Genomic DNA, 21,689 nt, shown 5'->3' on the forward strand with positions numbered 1-21,689 from the left:
TGCTGGACTCGGTTTCAACGGGATGAGTGGTCAAAGTACCCTCCCAGGACACTGGTTGAGTGCTACGGGTGTGGGAGCTGGTGGGCAATTCCGTGGGGAAATGGCTTGATGCAATGTCTGCTCCCAGGGATTCTGCAGTCACCTCTCCCAAGCTTGACGGATGGGTAGTGCGTTGTATTGCGGTCGGACACGTGCTCTTCGATCTCGCGAAGGAAGAGGAGGAAGGAGATGACTGGCTGTCAAGATACGTCCTTGTGCCAGATGTCCTGTCACTGCTCCCTGAGCTTTCCGTTTCGGGACGAGGAGTGCTCTCAGAAGATTTTCTCGGGCTCACTGTCTCCAGAGGTCTTGGAGATGTGGAGGTGGGCACATCTGGACTTTTCAGAGTACCGGTGGATTCTGCTGCGGAGCTTCCAAGTTCCGACGTACTTGGCACGCCGGAGGACTCAGTAGCGTTGGAGGGGCTGCTGCCCGTCTGGAGGCTGCTCAAAGGACCCGTAGAAAGGGACCCAGGAGATGCTGTTTCGGATGCCACGGAAGGAAGTGCGGTGCTACCTGCTTTAGTTGAGGGAACACCTGATGTGAAGGGCAAAGATGTCTGCCCTGTTGCAGAAGGGGTGGCCGTTGAAACTGGTAGAGAGCTGCTGGATTCGGCTTCAATGGGATGGGTGGTCAAAGTACCCTCCCAGGACACTGGTTGCGTTCTACGGGTGTCGGAGCTGGTGGGCAATCCGGTGGCGAAATGGCTTGACGCGAAGTCATCTCCCAAGGTTTCTGCAGACACTTCTCCTAGGCTGGACAAATGGCTAGTGCCTGCTGTTGCGCCAAGACTCGTGCTCGTCGATCCCGCCAAGGAAGAGGAGGAAGGAGAAGGCTGGCTGACTAGAAACGTCCTTGTGCCAAATGTCCTGTCGCTGCTCCCTGAGTCTTCGGTCTCGAGACGAGGAGTGCTCTCAGTAGATTTTCTCGGGCTCACTGTCTCCAGAGGCCTTGGAGCTGTGGAGGTGGGCACATCTGGACTTTTCAGAATACCGGTGGATTCTGCTGCTAAGCTTTCAAGTCTCGGTGTACTTGGCCCGTCCAAGTACTCAGTCGCTTTGGAGGGGATTCTGACCGTCTGGAGGCTGCTCCAAGGCCCCATAGAAAGGGACCCAGGAAAAGCTGTTTCGGATGTCACGGGAGGAAGTGCGGTGCTACCAGCTTTAGTTGAGGGAACACCTGATGTGAAGGGCAAAGATGTCTGCCCTGTTGTAGAAAAGGAGGCCGATGAAACTGGCAGAGAGCTGCTGGACTCGGTTTCAACGGGATGAGTGGTCAAAGTACCCTCCCAGGACACTGGTTGAGTGCTACGGGTGTGGGAGCTGGTGGGCAATTCCGTGGGGAAATGGCTTGATGCAATGTCTGCTCCCAGGGATTCTGCAGTCACCTCTCCCAAACTTGACGGATGGGTAGTGCGTTGTATTGCGGTCGGATGCGTGCTCTTCGATCTCGTGAAGGAAGAGGAGGAAGGAGATGACTGGCTGGCAAGATACGTCCTTGTGCCAGATGTCCTGTCGCTGCTCCCTGAGTCTTCGGTCTCGAGACGAGGAGTGCTCTCAGTAGATTTTCTCGGGCTCACTGTCTCCAGAGGTCTTGTGGAGGTGGGCACATCTGGACTTTTCAGAGTACCGGTGGATTCTGCTGCGGAGCTTCCAAGTTCCGACGTACTTGGCACGCCGGAGGACTCAGTAGCGTTGGAGGGGCTGCTGCCCGTCTGGAGGCTGCTCAAAGGTCCCGTAGAAAGGGACCCAGGAGATGCTGTTTCGGATGCCACGGAAGGAAGTGCGGTGCTACCTGCTTTAGTTGAGGGAACACCTGATGTGAAGGGCAAAGATGTCTGCCCTGTTGCAGAAGGGGTGGCTGTTGAAACTGGTAGAGAGCTGCTGGACTCGGCTTCAATGGGATGGGTGGTCAAAGTACCCTCCCAGGACACTGGTTGCGTTCTACGGGTGTCGGAGCTGGTGGGCAATCCGGTGGCGAAATGGCTTGACGCGAAGTCATCTCCCAAGGTTTCTGCAGACACTTCTCCTAGGCTGGACAAATGGCTAGTGCCTGCTGTTGCGCCAAGACTCGTGCTCGTCGATCCCGCCAAGCAAGAGGAGGAAGGAGAAGGCTGGCTGACTAGAAACGTCCTTGTGCCAAATGTCCTGTCGCTGCTCCCTGAGTCTTCGGTCTCGAGACGAGGAGTGCTCTCAGTAGACTTTCTCGGGCTCACTGTCTCCAGAGGCCTTGGAGCTGTGGAGGTGGGCACATCTGGACTTTTCAGAATACCGGTGGATTCTGCTGCTAAGCTTTCAAGTCTCGGTGTACTTGGCCCGTCCAAGTACTCAGTCGCTTTGGAGGGGATTCTGACCGTCTGGAGGCTGCTCCAAGGCCCCATAGAAAGGGACCCAGGAAAAGCTGTTTCGGATGTCACGGGAGGAAGTGCGGTGCTACCAGCTTTAGTTGAGGGAACACCTGATGTGAAGGGCAAAGATGTCTTCCCTGTTGTAGAAAAGGAGGCCGATGAAACTGGCAGAGAGCTGCTGGACTCGGTTTCAACGGGATGAGTGGTCAAAGTACCCTCCCAGGACACTGGTTGAGTGCTACGGGTGTGGGAGCTGGTGGGCAATTCCGTGGGGAAATGGCTTGATGCAATGTCTGCTCCCAGGGATTCTGCAGTCACCTCTCCCAAACTTGACGGATGGGTAGTGCGTTGTATTGCGGTCGGATGCGTGCTCTTCGATCTCGTGAAGGAAGAGGAGGAAGGAGATGACTGGCTGGCAAGATACGTCCTTGTGCCAGATGTCCTGTCGCTGCTCCCTGAGTCTTCGGTCTCGAGACGAGGAGTGCTCTCAGTAGATTTTCTCGGGCTCACTGTCTCCAGAGGTCTTGGAGATGTGGAGGTGGGCACATCTGGACTTTTCAGAGTACCGGTGGATTCTGCTGCGGAGCTTCCAAGTTCCGACGTACTTGGCACGCCGGAGGACTCAGTAGCGTTGGAGGGGCTGCTGCCCGTCTGGAGGCTGCTCAAAGGTCCCGTAGAAAGGGACCCAGGAGATGCTGTTTCGGATGCCACGGAAGGAAGTGCGGTGCTACCTGCTTTAGTTGAGGGAACACCTGATGTGAAGGGCAAAGATGTCTGCCCTGTTGCAGAAGGGGTGGCCCTTGAAACTGGTAGAGAGCTGCTGGACTCGGCTTCAATGGGATGAGTGGTCAAAGTACCCTCCCAGGACACTGGTTGCGTTCTACGGGTGTCAGAGCTGGTGGGCAATCCGGTGGCGAAATGGCTTGACGCGAAGTCATCTCCCAAAGTTTCTGCAGACACTTCTCCTAGGCTGGACAAATGGCTAGTGCCTGCTGTTGCAGCAAGACTCGTGCTCTTCGATCCCGCCAAGGAAGAGGAGGAAGGAGAAGGCTGGCTGACTAGAAACGTCCTTGTGCCAAATGTCCTGTCGCTGCTCCCTGAGTCTTCGGTCTCGAGACGAGGAGTGCTCTCAGTAGATTTTCTCGGGCTCACTGTCTCCAGAGGCCTTGGAGCTGTGGAGGTGGGCACATCTGGACTTTTCAGAATACCGGTGGATTCTGCTGCTAAGCTTTCAAGTCTCGGTGTACTTGGCCCGTCCAAGTACTCAGTCGCTTTGGAGGGGATTCTGACCGTCTGGAGGCTGCTCCAAGGCCCCATAGAAAGGGACCCAGGAAAAGCTGTTTCGGATGTCACGGGAGGAAGTGCGGTGCTACCAGCTTTAGTTGAGGGAACACCTGATGTGAAGGGCAAAGATGTCTGCCCTGTTGCAAAAGGGGAGGCCGATGAAACTGGCAGAGAGCTGCTGGACTCGGTTTCAACGGGATGAGTGGTCAAAGTACCCTCCCAGGACACTGGTTGAGTGCTACGGGTGTGGGAGCTGGTGGGCAATTCCGTGGGGAAATGGCTTGATGCAATGTCTGCTCCCAGGGATTCTGCAGACACCTCTCCCAAACTTGACGGATGGGTAGTGCGTTGTATTGCGGTCAGACGCGTGCTCTTCGATCTCGCGAAGGAAGAGGAGGAAGGAGAAGACTGGCTGGCAAGATACGTCCTTGTACCAGATGTCCTGTCATTGCTCCCTGAGCTTTCCGTTTCGGGACGAGGAGTGCTCTCAGTAGATTTTCTCGGGCTCACTGTCTCCAGAGGTGTTGGAGCTGTGGAGGTGGGCACATCTGGACTTTTCAGAGTACCGGTTGATTCTGCTGCGGAGCTTCCAAGTTCCGACGTACTTGGCACGCCGGAGGACTCAGTAGCGTTGGAGGGGTTTATACCTGTGTGGAGGCTGCTCAAAGGCCCCGTGGAAAGTGACCCAAAAGAAGCTGTTTTGGATGCCACGGGAGGAAGTGCGGTGCTGAATGCTTTAGTTGAGGGCACACCTGGTGTCTGCCCTGTTGCAGGAGGGGAGACCGATGAAGCTGGTTGAGAGCTGCTGGACTCGGTGTCGGTGGGATGGGTGGTCGAGGAACGCTCCTGGGACAGTGGTTGTGTGCCACGGGTGTCGGAGCGGGTGGCCGATCTGGTAGGGAAATGGCTTGACGCGAAGTCAACTCCGAAGGTTTCTGCAGACACTTCTTTCGGGCTGGAAGGATAACTAGTGCGTAGTGTTGCAACAGTACTCGTGCCCAACGATGGCACCACAGAAGTGGAGAATGGAGAAGGCTGGTTAGCTACAGACGTCTTTGTGCCAAATGTCCTGTCACTGCTCCTTGAGTCTTCCATCTCGGGACGAGGAGTACTCTCAGTATATGATCTCGGACTCTCTGTCTCCATATACCTTACACCTGTGGAGGTAGGAACATCTGGACTTTTCAGAGTACCAGTGGATTCTGCTGCAGAACTTCCAAGTCCCGGTGTACGTGGCTTGCCGGAAGATTCGTTCCCTTTGGAGGGGCTGCTGCCCGTCTGGAGGCTGGTCAAAGGCCCCGTAGAAAGGGACCCAGGAGAAGCTGTTTCAGATGCCACGGATGGCAAAGATGTCAGCCCTGTTGCAGAAGGAGAGGCCGATGCAGCTGGTAGAGAGCTGCTGGACTCGGCTTCAATGGGATGAGTGGTCAAAGTACCCTCCCAGGACACTGGTTGCGTTCTACGGGTGTCGGAGCTGGTGGGCAATCCGGTGGCGAAATGGCTTGACGCGAAGTCATCTCCCAAGGTTTCAGTAGACACTTCTCCTAGGCTGGACAAATGGCTAGTGCCTGCTGTTGCGCCAATACTCGTGCTCGTCGATCCCGCCAAGGAAGAGGAGGAAGGAGAAGGCTGGCTGACTAGAAACGTCCTTGTGCCAAATGTCCTGTCGCTGCTCCCTGAGTCTTCGGTCTCGAGACGAGGAGTGCTCTCAGTAGATTTTCTCGGGCTCACTGTCTCCAGAGGCCTTGGAGCTGTGGAGGTGGGCACATCTGGACTTTTCAGAATACCGGTGGATTCTGCTGCTAAGCTTTCAAGTCTCGGTGTACTTGGCCTGTCCAAGTACTCAGTTGCTTTGGAGGGGATTCTGACCGTCTGGAGGCTGCTCAAAGGCCCCATAGAAAGGGACCCAGGAAAAGCTGTTTCCGATGTCACGGGAGGAAGTGCAGTGCTACCAGCTTTAGTTGAGGGAACACCTGATGTGAAGGGCAAAGTCACCTCTCCCAAACTTGACGGATGGGTAGTGCGTTGTATTGCGGTCGGATGCGTGCTCTTCGATCTCGCGAAGGAAGAGGAGGAAGGAGATGACTGGCTGGCAAGATACGTCCTTGTGCCAGATGTCCTGTCGCTGCTCCCTGAGTCTTCGGTCTCGAGACGAGGAGTGCTCTCAGTAGATTTTCTCGGGCTCACTGTCTCCAGAGGTCTTGGAGATGTGGAGGTGGGCACATCTGGACTTTTCAGAGTACCGGTGGATTCTGCTGCGGAGCTTCCAAGTTCCGACGTACTTGGCACGCCGGAGGACTCAGTAGCGTTGGAGGGGCTGCTGCCCGTCTGGAGGCTGCTCAAAGGTCCCGTAGAAAGGGACCCAGGAGATGCTGTTTCGGATGCCACGGAAGGAAGTGCGGTGCTACCTGCTTTAGTTGAGGGAACACCTGATGTGAAGGGCAAAGATGTCTGCCCTGTTGCAGAAGGGGTGGCCCTTGAAACTGGTAGAGAGCTGCTGGACTCGGCTTCAATGGGATGAGTGGTCAAAGTACCCTCCCAGGACACTGGTTGCGTTCTACGGGTGTCGGAGCTGGTGGGCAATCCGGTGGCGAAATGGCTTGACGCGAAGTCATCTCCCAAAGTTTCTGCAGACACTTCTCCTAGGCTGGACAAATGGCTAGTGCCTGCTGTTGCAGCAAGACTCGTGCTCTTCAATCCCGCCAAGGAAGAGGAGGAAGGAGAAGGCTGGCTGACTAGAAACGTCCTTGTGCCAAATGTCCTGTCGCTGCTCCCTGAGTCTTCGGTCTCGAGACGAGGAGTGCTCTCAGTAGATTTTCTCGGGCTCACTGTCTCCAGAGGCCTTGGAGCTGTGGAGGTGGGCACATCTGGACTTTTCAGAATACCGGTGGATTCTGCTGCTAAGCTTTCAAGTCTCCGTGTACTTGGCCCGTCCAAGTACTCAGTCGCTTTGGAGGGGATTCTGACCGTCTGGAGGCTGCTCCAAGGCCCCATAGAAAGGGACCCAGGAAAAGCTGTTTCGGATGTCACGGGAGGAAGTGCGGTGCTACCAGCTTTAGTTGAGGGAACACCTGATGTGAAGGGCAAAGATGTCTGCCCTGTTGTAGAAAAGGAGGCCGATGAAACTGGCAGAGAGCTGCTGGACTCGGTTTCAACGGGATGAGTGGTCAAAGTACCCTCCCAGGACACTGGTTGAGTGCTACGGGTGTGGGAGCTGGTGGGCAATTCCGTGGGGAAATGGCTTGATGCAATGTCTGCTCCCAGGGATTCTGCAGTCACCTCTCCCAAACTTGACGGATGGGTAGTGCGTTGTATTGCGGTCGGATGCGTGCTCTTCGATCTCGCGAAGGAAGAGGAGGAAGGAGATGACTGGCTGGCAAGATACGTCCTTGTGCCAGATGTCCTGTCGCTGCTCCCTGAGTCTTCGGTCTCGAGACGAGGAGTGCTCTCAGTAGATTTTCTCAGGCTCACTGTTTCCAGAGGTCTTGGAGATGTGGAGGTGGGCACATCTGGACTTTTCAGAGTACCGGTGGATTCTGCTGCGGAGCTTCCAAGTTCCGACGTACTTGGCACGCCGGAGGACTCAGTAGCGTTGGAGGGGCTGCTGCCCGTCTGGAGGCTGCTCAAAGGTCCCGTAGAAAGGGACCCAGGAGATGCTGTTTCGGATGCCACGGAAGGAAGTGCGGTGCTACCTGCTTTAGTTGAGGGCACACCTGATGTGAAGGGCAAAGATGTCTGCCCTGTTGCAGAAGGGGTGGCCCTTGAAACTGGTAGAGAGCTGCTGGACTCGGCTTCAATGGGATGAGTGGTCAAAGTACCCTCCCAGGACACTGGTTGCGTTCTACGGGTGTCGGAGCTGGTGGGCAATCCGGTGGTGAAATGGCTTGACGCGAAGTCATCTCCCAAAGTTTCTGCAGACACTTCTCCTAGGCTGGACAAATGGCTAGTGCTTGCTGTTGCAGCAAGACTCGTGCTCTTCGATCCCGCCAAGGAAGAGGAGGAAGGAGAAGGCTGGCTGACTAGAAACGTCCTTGTGCCAAATGTCCTGTCGCTGCTCCCTGAGTCTTCGGTCTCGAGACGAGGAGTGCTCTCAGTAGATTTTCTCGGGCTCACTGTCTCCAGAGGCCTTGGAGCTGTGGAGGTGGGCACATCTGGACTTTTCAGAATACCGGTGGATTCTGCTGCTAAGCTTTCAAGTCTCGGTGTACTTGGCCCGTCCAAGTACTCAGTCGCTTTGGAGGGGATTCTGACCGTCTGGAGGCTGCTCCAAGGCCCCATAGAAAGGGACCCAGGAAAAGCTGTTTCCGATGTCACGGGAGGAAGTGCGGTGCTACCAGCTTTAGTTGAGGGAACACCTGATGTGAAGGGCAAAGATGTCTGCCCTGTTTCAAAAGGGGAGGCCGATGAAACTGGCAGAGAGCTGCTGGACTCGGTTTCAACGGGATGAGTGGTCAAAGTACCCTCCCAGGACACTGGTTGAGTGCTATGGGTGTGGGAGCTGGTGGGCAATTCCGTGGGGAAATGGCTTGATGCAATGTCTGCTCCCAGGGATTCTGCAGACACCTCTCCCAAACTTGACGGATGGGTAGTGCGTTTTATTGCGGTCGGACGCGTGCTCTTCCATCTCGCGAAGGAAGAGGAGGAAGGAGAAGACTGGTTGGCAAGATACGTCCTTGTGCCAGATGTCCTGTCATTGCTCCCTGAGCTTTCCGTTTCGGGACGAGGAGTGCTCTCAGTAGATTTTCTCGGGCTCACTGTCTCCAGAGGTGTTGGAGCTGTGGAGGTGGGCACATCTGGACTTTTCAGAGTACCGGTTGATTCTGCTGCGGAGCTTCCAAGTTCCGACGTACTTGGCATGCCGGAGGACTCAGTAGCGTTGGAGGGGTTTATACCTCTTTGGAGGCTGCTCAAAGGCCCCGTGGAAAGTGACCCAAAAGAAGCTGTTTTGGATGCCACGGGAGGAAGTGCGGTGCTGAATGCTTTAGTTGAGGGCACACCTGGTGTCTGCCCTGTTGCAGAAGGGGAGACCGATGAAGCTGGTTGAGAGCTGCTGGACTCGGTGTCGGTGGGATGGGTGGTCGAGGAACGCTCCTGGGACAGTGGTTGTGTGCCACGGGTGTCGGAGCGGGTGGCCGATCTGGTAGGGAAATGGCTTGACGCGAAGTCAACTCCGAAGGTTTCTGTAGACACTTCTTTCGGGCTGGAAAGATAACTAGTGCGTAGTGTTGCAACAGTACTCGTGCCCAACGATGGCACCACAGAAGTGGAGGATGGAGAAGGCTGGTTAGCTACAGACGTCCTTGTGCCAAATGTCCTGTCACTGCTCCTTGAGTCTTCCATCTCGGGACGAGGAGTACTCTCAGTATATGATCTCGGACTCTCTGTCTCCATATACCTTACACCTGTGGAGGTAGGAACATCTGGACTTTTCAGAGTACCAGTGGATTCTGCTGCAGAACTTCCAAGTCCCGGTGTACGTGACTTGCCGGAAGATTCGTTCCCTTTGGAGGGGCTGCTGCCCATCTGGAGGCTGGTCAAAGGCCCCGTAGAAAGGGACCCAGGAGAAGCTGTTTTGGATGTGACGGGAGGAAATGCGGTGCTACCTGCTTTAGTTGAGGGAACACCTGTTGCGAATGGCAAAGATGTCAGCCCTGTTGCAGAAGGAGAGGCCGATGCAGCTGGCAAAGAGCTGCTGGACTCGGCTTCAATGGGATGGGTGGTCAAAGTACCCTCCCAGGACACTGGTTGCGTTCTATGGCTCTCGGAGCTGGTGGGCAATACGGTGGCGAAATGGCTTGACGCGAAGTCATCTCCCAAGGTTTCTGCAGACACTTCTCCTAGGCTGGACAAATGGCTAGTGCCTGCTGTTGCGCCAAGACTCGTGCTCGTCGATCCCACAAAGGAAGAGGAGGAAGGAGAAGGCTGGCTGACTAGAAACGTCCTTGTGCCAAATGTCCTGTCGCTGCTCCCTGAGTCTTCGGTCTCGAGACGAGGAGTGCTCTCAGTAGATTTTCTCGGGCTCACTGTCTCCGGAGGCCTTGGAGCTGTGGAGGTGGGCACATCTGGACTTTTCAGAATACCGGTGGATTCTGCTGCTAAGCTTTCAAGTCTCAGTGTACTTGGCCTGTCCAAGTACTCAGTTGCTTTGGAGGGGATTCTGACCGTCTGGAGGCTGCTCAAAGGCCCCATAGAAAGGGACCCAGGAAAAGCTGTTTCCGATGTCACGGGAGGAAGTGCAGTGCTACCAGCTTTAGTTGAGGGAACACCTGATGTGAAGGGCAAAGATGTCTGCCCTGTTGCAAAAGGGGAGGCCGATGAAACTGGCAGAGAGCTGCTGGACTCGGTTTCAACGGGATGAGTGGTCAAAGTACCCTCCCAGGACACTGGTTGAGTGCTACGGGTGTGGGAGCTGGTGGGCAATTCCGTGGGGAAATGGCTTGATGCAATGTCTGCTCCCAGGGATTCTGCAGTCACCTCTCCCAAGCTTGACGGATGGGTAGTGCGTTGTATTGCGGTCGGACGCGTGCTCTTCAATCTCGCGAAGGAAGAGGAGGAAGGAGAAGACTGGCTGGCAAGATACGTCCTTGTGCCAGATGTCCTGTCATTGCTCCCTGAGCGTTCCGTTTCAGGACGAGGAGTGCTCTCAGTAGATTTTCTCGGGCTCACTGTCTCCAGAGGTCTCGGAGATGTGGAGGTGGGCACATCTGGACTTTTCAGAGTACTGGTTGATTCTGCTGCGGAGCTTCCAAGTTCCGACGTACTTGGAACGTCGGAGGACTCAGTAGCGTTGGAGGGGCTCATACCTGTGTGGAGGCTGCTCAGAGGCACCGTGGAAAGCGACCCAAAAGAAGCTGTTTTGGATGCCACGGGAGGAAGTGCGGTGCTGCCTGCTTTAGTTGAGGGCACACCTGGTGTCTGCCCTTTTGCAGAAGGGGACACCGATGAAGCTGGTAGGGAGCTGCTGGACTCGGTGTTGGTGGGATAGGTGGTCGAGGAACGCTCCTGGGACAGTGGTTGTGTGCCACGGGTGTCAGAGCGGGTGGCCGATCTGGTAGGGAAATGGCTTGACGCGAAGTCAACTCCGAAGGTTTCTGTAGACACTTCTTTCGGGCCAGAAGGATAACTAGTGCGTAGTGTTGCAACAGTACTCGTGCCCAACGATGGCACCACGGAAGTGGAGGATGGAGAAGGCTGGTTAGCTACAGACGTCCTTGTGCCAAATGCCTTGTCGCTGCTCCCTGAGTCTTCCGTCTCGGGACGAGGAGTACTCTCAGTAGATGATCTCGGGCTCTCTGTCTCCATATACCTTACACCTGTGGAGGTAGGAACATCTGGACTTTTCAGAGTACCAGTGGATTCTGCTGCAGAACTTCCAAGTCCCGGTGTACGTGGCTTTCCGGAAGATTTGTTCGCTTTGGAGGGGCTGCTGCCCGTCTGGAGGCTGGTCAAAGGCCCCGTAGAAAGGAACCCAGGAGAAGCTGTTTTGGATGCGACGGGAGGAAATGCGGTGCTACCTGCTTTAGTTGAGGGAACACCTGATGCGAATGGCAAAGATGTCTGCCCTGTTGCAGAAGGAGAGGCCGATGCAGCTGGCAAAGAGCTGCTGGACTCGGCTTCAATGGGATGGGTGGTTAAAGTACCCTCCCAGGACACTGGTTGCGTTCTATGGCTGTCGGAGCTGGTGGGCAATACGGTGGCGAAATGGCTTGACGCGAAGTCATCTCCCAAGGTTTCAGTAGACACGTCTCCTAGGCTGGACAATTGGCTAGTCCCTGCTGTTGCGCCAAGACTCGTGCTCGTCGATCCCGCCAAGGAAGAGGAGGAAGGAGAAGGCTGGCTGACTAGAAACGTCCTTGTGCCAAATGTCCTGTCGCTGCTCCCTGAGTCTTCGGTCTCGAGACGAGGAGTGCTCTCAGTAGATTTTCTCGGGCTCACTGTCTCCAGAGGCCTTGGAGCTGTGGAGGTGGGCACATCTGGACTTTTCAGAATACCCGTGGATTCTGCTGCTAAGCTTTCAAGTGTCGGTGTACTTGGCCTGTCCAAGTACTCAGTTGGTTTGGAGGGGATTCTGACCGTCTGGAGGCTGCTCAAAGGCCCCATAGAAAGGGACCCAGGAAAAGCTGTTTCCGATGTCACGGGAGGAAGTGCAGTGCTACCAGCTTTAGTTGAGGGAACACCTGATGTGAAGGGCAAAGATGTCTGCCCTGTTGCAAAAGGGGAGGCCGATGAAACTGGCAGAGAGCTGCTGGACTCAGTTTCAACGGGATGAGTGGTCAAAGTACCCTCCCAGGACACTGGTTGAGTGCTACGGGTGTGGGAGCTGGTGGGCAATTCCGTGGGGAAATGGCTTGATGCAATGTCTGCTCCCAGGGATTCTGCAGTCACCTCTCCCAAGCTTGACGGATGGGTAGTGCGTTGTATTGCGGTCGGACGCGTGCTCTTTGATCTCGCGAAGGAAGAGGAGGAAGGAGATGACTGGCTGGCAAGATACGTCCTTGTGCCAGATGTCCTATCACTGCTCCCTGAGCTTTCCGTTTCAGGACGAGGAGTGCTCTCAGTAGATTTTCTCGGGCTCACTGTCTCCAGAGGTCTTGGAGATGTGGAGGTGGGCACATCTGGACTTTTCAGAGTACCGGTGGATTCTGCTGCGGAGCTTCCAAGTTCTGACGTATTTGGCACGCCGGAGGACTCAGTAGCATTGGAGGGGCTGCTGCCCATCTGGAGGCTGCTCAAAGGACCCGTAGAAAGGGACCTAGAAAGGGACGTAGAAAGGGTGGCCGATGAAACTGGCAGAGAGCTGCTGGACTCTGTTTCAACGGGATGAGTGGTCAAAGTACCCCCCTCCCAGGACATTGGTTGAGTGCTACGGGTGTGGGAGCTGGTGAGCAATTCCGTGGGGAAATGGCTTGATGCAATGTCTGCTCCCAAGGGTTCTGTAGACACCTCTCCCAGGCTTGACGGATGGGTAGTGCGTTGTATTGCGGAAGGACGCGTGCTCTTCGATCCCGCGAAGGAAGAGGAGGAAGGAGAAGACTGGCTGGCAAGATACGTCCTTGTGCTAAATGTCCTGTCACTGCTCCCTGAGCTTTCCGTCTCGGGACGAGGAGTGCTCTCAGTAGATTTTCTCGGGCTCACTGTCTCCAGAGGCTTTGGAGCTGTGGAGGTGGGCACATCTGGACTTTTCAGAATACCGGTGGATTCTGCTGCCAAGCTTTCAAGTCTCGGTGTACTTTGCCCGCCCAAGGACTCAGTCGCTTTGGAGGGGATTCTGACCGTCTGGAGGCTGCTCCAAGGCCCCCTAGAAAGGGACCCAGGAAAAGCTGTTTCGGATGTCACGGGAGGAAGTGCGGTGCTACCAGCTTTAGTTGAGGGAACACCTGATGTGAAGGGCAAAGATGTCTGCCCTGTTGCAGAAGGGGAGGCCGATGAAACTGGCACAGAGCTTCTGGACTCTTTTTCAACGGGATGAGTGGTCAAAGTACCCTCCAAGGACACTGGTTGAGTGCTACGGGTGTGGGAGCTGGTGGGCAATTCCGTGGGAAAATGGCTTGATGCAATGTCTGCTCCCAGGGATTCTGCAGACACCTCTCCCAGGCTTGGCGGATGGGTAGTGCGTTGTATTGCGGAAGGACGCGTGCTATTCGATCCCGCGAAGGAAGAGGAGGAAGGAGAAGACTGGCTGGCAAGATACGTCCTTGTGCCAAATGTCCTGTCACTGCTCCCTGAGCTTTCCGTCTCGGGACGAGGAGTGCTCTCAGTAGATTTTCTCGGGCTCACTGTCTCCAGAGGTGTTGGAGCTGTGGAGGTGGGCACATATGGACTTTTCAGAGTACCGGTGGATTCTGCTGCGGGGCTTCCAAGTTCCGACGTACTTGGCACGCTGGAGGACTCAGTAGCGTTGGAGGGGCTCATACCTGTGTGGAGGCTGCTCAGAGGCCCCGTGGAAAGCGACCCAAAAGAAGCTGTTTTGGATGCCACGGGAGGAAGTGCGGTGCTGCATGCTTTAGTTGAGGGCACACCTGGTGTCTGCCCTGTTGCAGAAGGGGACACCGATGAAGCTGGTTGAGAGCTGCTGGACTCGGTGTCGGTGGGATGGGTGGTCGAGGAACGCTCCTGGGACAGTGGTTGTGTGCCACGGGTGTCGGAGCGGGTGGCCGATCTGGTAGGGAAATGGCTTGACGCGAAGTCAACTCCGAAGGTTTCTGTAGACACTTCTTTCGGGCTGGAAGGATAACTAGTGCGTAGTGTTGCAACAGTACTCGTGCCCAACGATGGCACCACGGAAGTGGAGGATGGAGAAGGCTGGTTAGCTACAGACGTCCTTGTGCCAAATGTCCTGTCGCTGCTCCCTGAGTCTTCCGTCTCGGGACGAGGAGTACTCTCAGTAGATGATCTCGGGCTCTCTGTCTCCATATACCTTACACCTGTGGAGGTAGGAACATCTGGACTTTTCAGAGTACCAGTGGATTCTACTGCAGAACTTCCAAGTCCCGGTGTACATGGCTTGCCGGCAGATTCGTTCGCTTTGGAAGGGCTGCTGCCCGTCTGTAGGCTGCTCAAAGGCCCCGTAGAAAGGGACCCAGGAAAAGCTGTTTTGGATGCGACGGGAGGAAATGCGGTGCTACCTGCTTTAGTTGAGGGAACACCTGATGTGAATGGCAAAGATGTCAGCCCTGTTGCAGAAGGAGAGGCCGATGAATCTGGCAAAGAGCTGCTGAACTTGGCTTCAATGGGATGGGTGGTCAAAGTACCCTCCCAGGACACTGGTTGCGTTCTACGGGTGTCGGAGCTGGTGGGCAATCCTGTGGCGAAATGGCTTGATGCGAAGTCATCTCCCAAGGTTTCTGCAGACACTTCTCCTAGGCTGGATACATGGCTAGTACCTGCTGTTGCGGCAAGACTTGTGCTCTTCGATCCCGCCAAGGAAGAGGAGGAAGGAGAAGGCTGGCTGACTAGAAACGTCCTTGTGCCAGATGTCCTGTCGCTGCTCCCTGAGTCTTCGGTCTCGAGACGAGGAGTGCTCTCAGTAGATTTTCTCGGGCTCACTGTCTCCAGAAGCCTTTGAGCTGTGGAGGTGGGCACATCTGGACTTTTCAGAATACCGGTGGATTCTGCTTCTAAGCTTTCAAGTCTCCGTGTACTTGGCCCGCCCAAGGACTCGGTCGCTTTGGAGGGGATTATGCCCGTCTGGAGGCTGCTCAAAGGCCCCATAGAAAGGGACCCAGGAAAAGCTGTTTCCGTTGTCACGGGAGGAAGTGCGGTGCTACCAGCTTTAGTTGAGGGAACACCTGATGTGAAGGGCAAAGATGCCTGTCCTGTTGCAAAAGGGGAGGCCGATGAAACTGGCATAGAGCTGCTGGACTCGGTTTCAACAGGATGAGTGGTCAAAGTCCTCTCCCAGGACACTGGTTGAGTGCTACGGGTGTGGGAGCTGGTGGGCAATCTGGTGGGGAAATGGCTTGATGCAATGTCTGCTCCCAAGGATTCTGCAGACACCTCTCCCAGGCTTGACGGATGGGTAGTGCGTTGTATTGCGGTAGGACGCGTGCTCTTCGATCCCGCGAAGGAAGAGGAGGAAGGAGAAGACTGGCTGGCAAGATACGTCTTTGTGCCAAGTGTCCTGTCACTGCTCCCTGAGCTTTCCGTCTTGGGACGAGGAGTGCTCTCAGTAGATTTTCTCGGGCTCACTGTCTCCAGAGGTGTTGGAGCTGTGGAGGTGGGCACATATGGACTTTTCCGAGTACCGGTGGATTCTGCTGCGGAGCTTCCAAGTTCTGACGTATTTGGCACGCCGGAGGACTCAGTAGCATTGGAGGGGCTGCTGCCCATCTGGAGGCTGCTCAAAGGACCCGTAGAAAGGGACCTAGAAAGGGACGTAGAAAGGGTGGCCGATGAAACTGGCAGAGAGCTGCTGGACTCTGTTTCAACGGGATGAGTGGTCAAAGTACCCCCCTCCCAGGACACTGGTTGCGTGCCACCGGTGTCAGAGCTGGTGGGCAATCCGGTGGGGAAATGGCTTGATGCGAAGTAAGGTCCCAAGGTTTCTGCAGACACTTCTCCTAGGCTGGATAGATGGCTAGTGCCTGCTCTTGGGGCAAGACTCGTGCTCTTTGATCCCGCCAAGGAAGAGGAGGAAGGTGAAGTCTGGCGGACTAGAAATGTCCTTGTGCCAAATGTCCTGTCACTGCTCCCTGAGGCTTCCGTATCGGGACCAGGAGTACTCTCAATAAATGATCTTGGGCTCTGTGTCTCCAGAGGCCTTGAGGCTTTAGTAGTGGGCACATGTGGAATATTAAGTGTATTGGCAGCTTGTGCTGCGGAGCTCCAAAGGCCCGGCGTACTTGGCCCACCAGAATATTTGGTTGCTGTAGAGGGGCTGATACCTGTGTGGAGGCTGCTCAGAGGCGCCGTGGAAAGCGACCCAAAAGAAGCTGTTTTGGATGCCATGGGAGGAATTGCGGTGCTGCCTGCTTTAGTTGAGGGGACACCTAATGTGAAGGGAAAAGATGTCTGCCCTGTTGGAAAAGGGGAGACCGGTGAAGCTGGTAGAGAGCTTCTAGACTCGGTGTCGGTAGGATGGGTGGTCAAGGAACCCTCTTGGGACAGTGGTTGTGTGCTTCGGGCGTCGGAGCGTGTCGCCAATCTGGTAGGGAAATGGCTTGATGTGAAGTCAACTCCGAAGGTTTCTGCAGACACTTCTCTCGGGTTGGAAGGATAGCTAGTCTGTAGTGATGTAGCAGTACTCGTGCTCTCCGATGGCACCAAGGAAGAGGAGGATGGAGAATGCTGGATAGCTTGAGACTCCCTTGTGCCTAATGTCCTGCCACTTCTCCCTGAGGCTTCCATGTTGGGACGAGGAGTACTCTTAGTAGGTATTCTCAAACTAACTGTCTCCAGAGGCCTTGGGGATGTGGAGGTGGGCATATCTGGTCTTTTCAGAATACCGGTGGCTTCTGCTGCGGAGCTCCCAATTCCCGGTGTACTTGGCTCACCGGAAGACTCATTCACTTTGGAAGGGCTGCTTTCCGTCTGGAGGCTGCTTAAAGGCCCCATAGAAAGCGACCCAGGAGAAGCTTTTTCGGATGCTATGGGAGGAGGTGCGGTGCTACCTGCTTTAGTTGAGGGATCACCTGATGTGAAGGGCAAAGATGTCTGCCGTGTTGCAGAAGGGGAGACCGCTAAAGCTGGCAGAGAGCTGCTGGACTCAATGTCGGTGGGATGGGTGGTCGAAGATCTCTCTCGAAATAGTGGTTTTGTGCCACGGGTTTTGAGGTGGGTGGCTGATCTGGTGGGGAAATGTCTTAACGTGAAGTCAGCTCCCAAGGTTTCTGCAGCAACTTCTCCTGGGCTGGACGGATGGCTAGTGCGTGGTGTTGCAGCTGGACTCGTGCTCTCCAATGGAGCCAAGGAAGAGGAGGAAGGAGAAGGCTGGCTGGCTAGATACGTCCTTGTGCCAAATACCCTGTCACTGCTCCCTGAGCCTTCCATCTCAGGAAGAGTAGTACTCTCAGTAAATGATCTCGGGCTCTGTGTCTCCAGAGGCCTTGAGTATACCGGTGTACCACTATTCAGTGTACCGGTGGCTTCTGCTGCTGAGCTTCCAAGTCCTGGTGTACTTGGCCAGACAGAAGTCTTGGTCATTTTGGAGGCACTTCTGCCGGTATGGAGGCTACTCAAAGACCCCGTAGAAAGCATCCCAGGAGAATCTGTTTCGGATGCCATGGGAGGAAGTGCAGTGCTTCTTGTTTTAGTTGAGGGTACACCTGATGTGAAGCGCAAATATGTCTGCCCTGTTGCAGAAGGGAAGGACGATGAAGCTTGCATAGAGCTGCTGGACTTGGTGTTGGGGTGATGGGTGGTCGAAGAACCCTCCCGGAACAGTGGTTCTGTGTCAACAGTGTCTGAGTGGGTGGCCGATCCTGTGGGGAAATGGCTTAACACAAATTCAGCTCTCCAGTTTTCTGCAGACACTTCTTCCAGGCTGGACGGATGGGTAGTGCGTGGTGTTGTGGCAGGACTCATGCTCTCCGATGGAGCCAAGGAAGAAGAGGAAGGTGAAGGCTGGTTGGCTAGAGACGTCCTTGAGCCAATTTTCCAATCGCTTCTCCCTGAAGCTTCCATCTCGGGAAGAGGACTACTCTCAGTAGATGTTCTCAGGCTCTCTGTCTCCAGGGGCCTTGGGGATGTGGAGGTGGGTACATGTCGGCTTTCCAGAGTACTGGTGGCTTCTGCTGAGGAGTTTCCAAGGCCAGACGTACTTGGCCCGCCGGAAGAATCATTTGCTTTGGAGGGGCTTCTGCTTGTCTGGAGGCTGTTCAAAGGCCCCATGGAAACCGGCCCAAGGGAAACTGTTTCGGATGCCAAGGGAAGAAGTGTGGTGCTGCCTGCTTTAGTTGAGGGGACACCTGATGTGAAGGGCAAAGATGTCTGCCCTGTTGCGGAAGGGGAGGTCCATGAAACTGCCAGAGAGCTGCTGGACCTGGTGTCGATGGGATGGGTTATCGAAGAACCCACCCGGGACAGTGGTTCTGTGCCATGGGTGTCGGGGCGGGTGTCTGATCCTGTGGGGAAATGGCTTGACATGACGTCAGCTTCCAAGATTTCTGCAGAAACTCCACCCGGGCTGGACAGATGGCTAGTGCGTGGTGTAGCGGCAGGACTCGTGCTCTCCAATGCCGCCAAAGAAGAGGAGGAAGGAGAAGCCTCTCTAGCTAGATATGTCCTTGTGCCAATTGTCCTGTTGCTGCTCCCTGAGGCTTCCATTTCGGGAAGATTACTCTCAGTAGATGTTCTCGGGCTCTCTGTCTCTAGAGGCCTTGGGACTGTGGATGTGGGCACATATAGGCTTTCCAGAGTACTGGTGGTTTCTGCTGCAGTGCTCCCAAGGCCCCGAGTACTTGGCCCACCAGAAGACTCGGTCACTTTGGAGGGGCTGCTGTCTGTATGGAGGCTGCTCAAAGTCTCCATGGAAAGCAACCCAGGGGGAGCTGTTTCGGATGCCACGGGAGGAAGTGCGATGCTGCCTGCTTTACTTGAGGGGATACCTGATGTGAAGGGCAAAGATGTCTGCCCTGTTGCAGAAGGGGAGGCTGATGAAGGTGACAGAGTGCTGCTGGACTCGGTGTCGGTGGGATTGGTGGTCAAGTAACCAATCTGGGGTAGTGGTTGTGTGCCATGGGTGTCGGAGCGGGTGGCCGATCCAGTCGGGAAATGGCTTGACGCGAATTCAGCTTTGAAGATTTCTGCAGACACTCCTCGTGGGCCGGAAGGATAGCTAGTGTGTGGTGTTGCAGCAGGACGCGTGCTCTGCGATGGAGCCAAGGAGGAGGAGGAAGGAAAAGGCTGGCTGACTAGAGACGTTCTTCTGCTAAATGTCCCATCGCTGCTCCCTGAGGCTTCCGTCTCGGGATGAGAAGTACTCTCAATAGAAGTTCTCAGGCTAACTGTCTCCAGAGGCCTTGGGGCTGTGGAGGTGGACACATCTGGACTTTCCAAAGTACCAGTGGTTTCTGCTGCAGAGCTCCCAAGCCCAGGCATACTTGGACCACCGGAAGATTCGGTCGCTTTGGAGGGGGGGCTGCTCGTCTGGAGGCTGCTCAAAGGCTCCATAGAAGGCGGCCCAGGAGAAGCTGTTTCGGATGCCACAGGACGAGGTGTTGTGCTGCCTGTTTTAATTGAGGGGACACCAGATGGGAAGGGCAAAAATGTCTCCCCTATTGAAACAGGGGAGACAGATGAAACTGGCAGAGAGCTGCTGGACTCAGTGTAGGTGGGATGGGTGGTTGAAGAACCCTCCTGGGACAGTGGTTCTGTGCCACCGGTGTCAGAGTGGATGGGCGATCCAGTGGGGAAATGGCTTGACGCGAAGTCAGCTCCCAAGGTTTCTGCAGACACTTCTCCCGGGCTGGACCAATGGCTAGTGCGTGGTGTTGCGGCAGGACTCATGCTCTCAGATAGACCCAAGGAAGATGAGGAAGGCGAGGACTGGCTTGCTAGAGACATCCTTGTGCCAAATATCCTGTTGCTGCTCCCTAAGGCTTCCGTCTCGGGAAGAGGAGTTCTCTCAGTAGATGATCTCGGGCTCTGTGTCTCCAGAGACCTTGGAACTGCAGAGGTGAGCACTTGTGGGCTTTCCAGAGTACTGGTGGCTTCTGCTGCAGAACTCCCAAGGCCCGGTGTACTTAGCCCGTCGGAATACTTGGTCGCTTTGGAGGGACTTCTGTCTATCTGAAGGCTGCTCAAAGGCCCTGTGGAGAGCGACCCAGGAGAAGCTGTTTCAAATGCCACGAGAGGAAGTGCAGTGCTACCTGCTTTAGTTGAGGGTACACCTGATTTGATGGGCAAAGATGCCTGCCCTGTTGTTGAAGGGGTGGCCAATGAAGCTGGCAGAGAGCTGCTGGACTCGTTATCGGTGGGATGGGTGGTTGAGTAAACCTCCCGGGACAGTGGTTCTGTGCCACGGGTGTCGGAGCGGGTGCCTGATACAGTGGGGAAATGGCTTGATTCGATGTTAGCTCCCAAGGTTTCTGCAGACACTTCTCCCGGGCTGGATGGATGGTTAGTGCTTGGTGTTGTGGTAGGACTTGTGCTCTCCGGTGGCACCAAGGATGAGGAGGTAAGACAAGGCTGGCTGGCTAGAGACGTCCTTGTGCCAAGTGTCCTGTCACTGCTCCCTGAGGCTTCTGTCTGTGGACGAGGAGTACTCTCAATAGATAATCTTGGGCTCTCTGTCTCCAGAGGCCTTGGGGCTGTGGAGGTGGGCACATGTGGGCTTTGCAGAGTACCGGTGGCTTGACGCAAAACAGTGGCTTCTTCTGTGGAGCTTGTAAGCCCTGACGTACTTGGCCCACCAGAAGATTCAGTCGTCTTGGAGGGGCTGCTGCCCATCTGGAATCTGCCCAAAAGCCCCTTAAAAAGCAACCCAAGAGAAACTGTTTCTGATTCCACTGGAGGGCGAACTTTCCTGCTTGATGTGTTGAAGAAGTCACTTGTTGTGGAGGATATAGATACCTGCTCTGTTGCAGAAAGTGTATCTGATGGAGGCGTTTGAGAGCTGCTGGACTCTGTGGTGTTGTAATTGTGCATCAAGTAAATCTCCTGGTTGTCCAGTTCTTCTTTGCCTCTGTCATTATAGAGGGTGGCCGATCCGGTGGGGATATGGCTTGAAATGGAGACAAATGTTGAAGTTTCTGGAGACATCTCTCTTGTGCTGAACAAATGACTTGTGTCGGGTGTTCCTGTAGGCCTTTTACTCTCAGATTGTGCAAAAGATGAATAGGTAGGAAAAGATTGTCTGTCTTGTATACTGGTGTCTAGGTGAGTCCTTGTGCCAAATTTCCTGTGGCTGCTCCTGGCAGCTTCTGTCTCAGGAAGAGGACTAGTCTCAGTAGATATTGTGGTCCTGTCTGCCCCCAGAGGCCTTGGGGTTGTGGAAGTGGGCACATGTGGTCTTTCCAGAGTATTGATAATTTGAGTCCAGTTACTGGCATGTTCTTCTGAGCTCTCAAGGCCTAGGTTACATTCCTCTTCAGTATAGTCTTTCAGTTTGAAGGGGCTCCTGTCAGTTTGGGTGCTGCTCGAAGTCCATGTGGAAAGTGATCCTGTAGCAGCTTTTTCTGGGACCACTAGAGGTAGAGTGGTGCCGCTATATTCAGTAGAATGGACACCCGGTGTGAAGGACATAGATTTCTGCCCTCTGTCACAAGGTTTGGCTGATGAAGTTGTTAGGCCTAGGGTGCTTGGCCCTAAATAATGGGTAGAGATACTTATAGAAGTTTCTGCATAGCAATGGAGGAGGAATAAATACTTAGCTATCGGAATGAATGGAAGTGAAAACTGGAGACATTGGCCATGATCCTTAAAAGTCCCCCCTCTCCTTTGAATTAATCCTTGTGCATCCTCATTCAAATTTAAGCACTTGTCAGCCAGTCAGAGGCCTTGGAACTCTACTGAATGGGAAAGGTTAGGCAATCTCAATTTAAGAAGGATGAAACCATTTTTACTTTTGGATAATTATTTC

At 54.8% G+C, this 21,689-nt stretch overlaps 1 protein-coding gene across 1 annotated transcript in view; it reads right to left on the reverse strand.

Moving 5' to 3' along the window:
* The window catches only part of LOC132569080 (mucin-3B-like), a 56,815-nt gene extending 35,946 nt beyond the window's left edge, over positions 1 to 20,869 (reverse strand). Inside the window, exon 1 of the mRNA XM_060235264.1 lies at positions 40 to 20,869. Coding sequence (XP_060091247.1) covers positions 40 to 20,869 — 20,830 coding nt within the window. The remainder of the gene's footprint in view (positions 1 to 39) is intronic.
* Positions 20,870 to 21,689: the final 820 nt, after the last annotated feature.

The sequence above is a fragment of the Heteronotia binoei genome, chromosome 3, assembly GCF_032191835.1.
Source record: "Heteronotia binoei isolate CCM8104 ecotype False Entrance Well chromosome 3, APGP_CSIRO_Hbin_v1, whole genome shotgun sequence".
In the NCBI taxonomy this organism is placed as follows: domain Eukaryota; kingdom Metazoa; phylum Chordata; class Lepidosauria; order Squamata; family Gekkonidae; genus Heteronotia; species Heteronotia binoei.